This window comes from Xyrauchen texanus, chromosome 4 (genome assembly GCF_025860055.1).
Source record: "Xyrauchen texanus isolate HMW12.3.18 chromosome 4, RBS_HiC_50CHRs, whole genome shotgun sequence".
NCBI lineage: Eukaryota > Metazoa > Chordata > Actinopteri > Cypriniformes > Catostomidae > Xyrauchen > Xyrauchen texanus.
The window spans coordinates 1,979,040-1,984,039 of record NC_068279.1 but is presented as its reverse complement, the minus strand read 5'-3'; the positions used below and the strand labels follow the sequence as shown (position 1 = coordinate 1,984,039).

General features: G+C 44.8%; 1 protein-coding gene across 5 annotated transcripts in view; it reads left to right on the top strand.

The window, feature by feature from the left end:
- LOC127642981 (dynamin-1-like) overlaps positions 1-5,000 on the top strand; it is a 94,068-nt gene that overhangs the window by 8,448 nt on the left and 80,620 nt on the right. For all 5 annotated transcript variants that reach the window (XR_007970441.1, XR_007970442.1, XR_007970440.1 and 2 more), the window contains exons 3-5: positions 4,022-4,171; positions 4,286-4,489; positions 4,662-4,760. Coding sequence is in view for 2 of the 5 variants with exons in the window: in XM_052125479.1 (XP_051981439.1) it covers positions 4,022-4,171; positions 4,286-4,489; positions 4,662-4,760 (453 nt within the window). In the remaining 3 variants the exon portion in view is untranslated. The remainder of the gene's footprint in view (positions 1-4,021; positions 4,172-4,285; positions 4,490-4,661; positions 4,761-5,000) is intronic.

Sequence of the window (5,000 nt, the reverse complement as noted above, 5' to 3'; positions counted from 1 at the left end):
CTACAGTCCATACAACATGTGCACTACAGTCCATACTACATGTGCACTACAGTCCATACAACATGTGCACTACAGTCCATACAACATGTGCACTACAGTCCATACGACATGTGCACTACAGTCCATACAACATGTGCACTACAGTCCATACGACATGTGCACTACAGTCCATACAACATGTGCACTACAGTCCATACAACATCTGCACTACAGTCCATACTACATGTGCACTACAGTCCATACAACATGTGCACTACAGTCCATACTACATGTGCACTACAGTCCATACAACATGTGCACTACAGTCCATACAACATCTGCACTACAGTCCATACTACATGTGCACTATAGTCTATACAACATGTGCACTATAGTCTATACTACATGTGCACTACAGTCCATACTACATGTGCACTACAGTCCATACTACATGTGCACTACAGTCCATACGACATGTGCACTACAGTCCATACAACATCTGCACTACAGTCCATACTACATGTGCACTACAGTCCATATACATGTGCACTACAGTCCATACTACATGTGCACTACAGTCCATACGACATGTGCACTACAGTCCATACAACATCTGCACTACAGTCCATACAACATGTGCACTACAGTCCATACTACATGTGCACTACAGTCTATACAACATGTGCACTACAGTCCATACAACATGTGCACTACAGTCCATACAACATGTGCACTACAGTCCATACAACATGTGCACTACAGTCCATACTACATGTGCACTACAGTCCATACTACATGTGCACTACAGTCCATACGACATGTGCACTACAGTCCATACGACATGTGCACTACAGTCCATACTACATGTGCACTACAGTCCATACTACATGTGCACTACAGTCCATACAACATCAGTCCATACTACATGTGCACTACAGTCCATACGACATGTGCACTACAGTCCATACGACATGTGCACTACAGTCCATACGACATGTGCACTACAGTCCATACTACATGTGCACTACAGTCCATACTACATGTGCACTACAGTCCATACGACATCTGCACTACAGTCCATACGACATGTGCACTACAGTCCATACGACATGTGCACTACAGTCCATACGACATGTGCACTACAGTCCATACGACATGTGCACTACAGTCCATACGACATGTGCACTACAGTCCATACGACATGTGCACTACAGTCCATACGACATGTGCACTACAGTCCATACGACATGTGCACTACAGTCCATACGACATGTGCACTACAGTCCATACGACATGTGCACTACAGTCCATACGACATGTGCACTACAGTCCATACGACATGTGCACTACAGTCCATACTACATGTGCACTACAGTCCATACTACATGTGCACTACAGTCCATACTACATGTGCACTACAGTCCATACGACATGTGCACTACAGTCCATACGACATGTGCACTACAGTCCATACGACATGTGCACTACAGTCCATACGACATGTGCACTACAGTCCATACGACATGTGCACTACAGTCCATACTACATGTGCACTACAGTCCATACGACATGTGCACTACAGTCCATACGACATGTGCACTACAGTCCATACGACATGTGCACTACAGTCCATACGACATGTGCACTACAGTCCATACGACATGTGCACTACAGTCCATACAACATCAGTCCATAGGACATGTGCACTACAGTCCATACTACATGTGCACTACAGTCCATACGACATGTGCACTACAGTCCATACGACATGTGCACTACAGTCCATACTACATGTGCACTACAGTCCATACATACATGTGCACTACAGTCCATACTACATGTGCACTACAGTCCATACGACATGTGCACTACAGTCCATACGACATGTGCACTACAGTCCATACGACATGTGCACTACAGTCCATACTACATGTGCACTACAGTCCATACTACATGTGCACTACAGTCCATACTACATGTGCACTACAGTCCATACGACATGTGCACTACAGTCCATACGACATGTGCACTACAGTCCATACGACATGTGCACTACAGTCCATACGACATGTGCACTACAGTCCATACTACATGTGCACTACAGTCCATACGACATGTGCACTACAGTCCATACGACATGTGCACTACAGTCCATACTACATGTGCACTACAGTCCATACTGACATGTGCACTACAGTCCATACGACATGTGCACTACAGTCCATACTGACATGTGCACTACAGTCCATACGACATGTGCACTACAGTCCATACTACATGTGCACTACAGTCCATACTACATGTGCACTACAGTCCATACGACATGTGCACTACAGTCCATACTACATGTGCACTACAGTCCATACTAACATGTGCACTACAGTCCATACGACATGTGCACTACAGTCCATACGACATGTGCACTACAGTCCATACGACATGTGCACTACAGTCCATACGACATGTGCACTACAGTCCATACGACATGTGCACTACAGTCCATACGACATGTGCACTACAGTCCATACGACATGTGCACTACAGTCCATACGACATGTGCACTACAGTCCATACTGACATGTGCACTACAGTCCATACTGACATGTGCACTACAGTCCATACTACATGTGCACTACAGTCCATACGACATGTGCACTACAGTCCATACGACATGTGCACTACAGTCCATACGACATGTGCACTACAGTCCATACTACATGTGCACTACAGTCCATACTACATGTGCACTACAGTCCATACAACATCAGTCCATAGGACATGTGCACTACAGTCCATACTACATGTGCACTACAGTCCATACGACATGTGCACTACAGTCCATACGACATGTGCACTACAGTCCATACGACATGTGCACTACAGTCCATACTACATGTGCACTACAGTCCATACTACATGTGCACTACAGTCCATACGACATCTGCACTACAGTCCATACGACATGTGCACTACAGTCCATACGACATGTGCACTACAGTCCATACGACATGTGCACTACAGTCCATACGACATGTGCACTACAGTCCATACGACATGTGCACTACAGTCCATACTACATGTGCACTACAGTCCATTCTACATGTGCACTACAGTCCATAAGACATGTGCACTACAGTCCATACGACATGTGCACTACAGTCCATACAACATGTGCACTACAGACCATACGACATGTGCACTACAGTCCATACGACATGTGCACTACAGTCCATACGACATGTGCACTACAGTCCATACAACATGTGCACTATAGTCCATACGACATGTGCACTACAGTCCATACAACATGTGCACTACAGTCCATACAACATGTGCACTACAGTCCATACTACATGTGCACTACAGTCCATACAACATGTGCACTACAGTCCATACAACATGTGCACTACAGTCCATACGACATGTGCACTACAGTCCATACAACATGTGCACTACAGTCCATACTACATGTGCACTACAGTCCATACTACATGTGCACTACAGTCCATACGACATGTGCACTACAGTCCATACGACATGTGCACTACAGTCCATACTACATGTGCACTACAGTCCATACGACATGTGCACTACAGTCCATACGACATGTGCACTACAGTCCATACGACATGTGCACTACAGTCCATACGACATGTGCACTACAGTCCATACGACATGTGCACTACAGTCCATACGACATGTGCACTACAGTCCATACGACATGTGCACTACAGTCCATACGACATGTGCACTACAGTCCATACTACATGTGCACTACAGTCCATACTACATGTGCACTACAGTCCATACTACATGTGCACTACAGTCCATACTACATGTGCACTACAGTCCATACTACATGTGCACTACAGTCCATTCTACATGTGCACTACAGTCCATACTACATGTGCACTACAGTCCATACGACATGTGGCTAAAACATTTTGAATGCATGTTAAAATAATAATTAATAATAATAAATACAATTTATTTTGAGAAAGGCAGACTGTTTGCTGTAATGTCTATCCCCGTTTCCTCTCAGAATATGGCGAGTTTCTTCACTGTAAGGGGAAGAAGTTTACAGATTTCGATGAGATCCGTCAGGAAATCGAGGCGGAGACGGATCGTGTGACGGGGCAGAACAAAGGCATCTCACCGGTGCCGATCAACCTGCGTGTCTGCTCACCAAACGGTCTGATTCAGCATAAATAAGCATGAATAAAATCATGAATTATTATGTGCAATGAGTTACTAAAAAATCTATTCTGCTTTTTAGCCATTTTTCATGTGTTTCTTTCTCCGGCAGTCTTGAATCTGACTTTGGTGGATCTGCCAGGAATGACTAAAGTTCCTGTGGGCGATCAGCCCGCTGATATCGAGCATCAGATCAGAGAAATGCTCATGCAGTTTGTGACTAAAGATAACTGTCTGTTGCTCGCCGTGTCGCCCGCAAACTCTGATCTCGCCAACTCTGATGCGCTGAAGATCGCCAAAGAAGTCGACCCGCAGGGTGTGTCATCTCCACAATTCAGACATATTAGAGCAGCTACTGTTATATCAGCCAGCAAAACATAAACACAGAATTCATTCTATGCACCTTTAACTTCAGTTCATGGTGTGTGAGTTTATGCGATTAGTTCACACGTGTTATACACACTCACTGTGTTTGTGTGTACGTGCAGGTCAGCGTACTATCGGTGTGATCACTAAGCTGGATCTGATGGATGAAGGAACCGACGCACGCGACATCCTGGAAAACAAACTGCTGCCGCTGCGGAGAGGTGAGATCAGTGCCAGAAATTAAGGAAAAGTCCAACTGAAAATGACAATTCTCTGATTATTTACTCACCATCATGTCGTTCCAAACCCACATGCCCACATAATATATCATTTTATGTGAGTGGACGAGTCGTGTACCAGGTGAAAATAGACTATGGAATGTATACAAATTGCCCAAAGAAAAGTCGGTCTGCTCTTTGCGATTTCACTATGAGATCAGGCTGAAATATCATCATAATTTT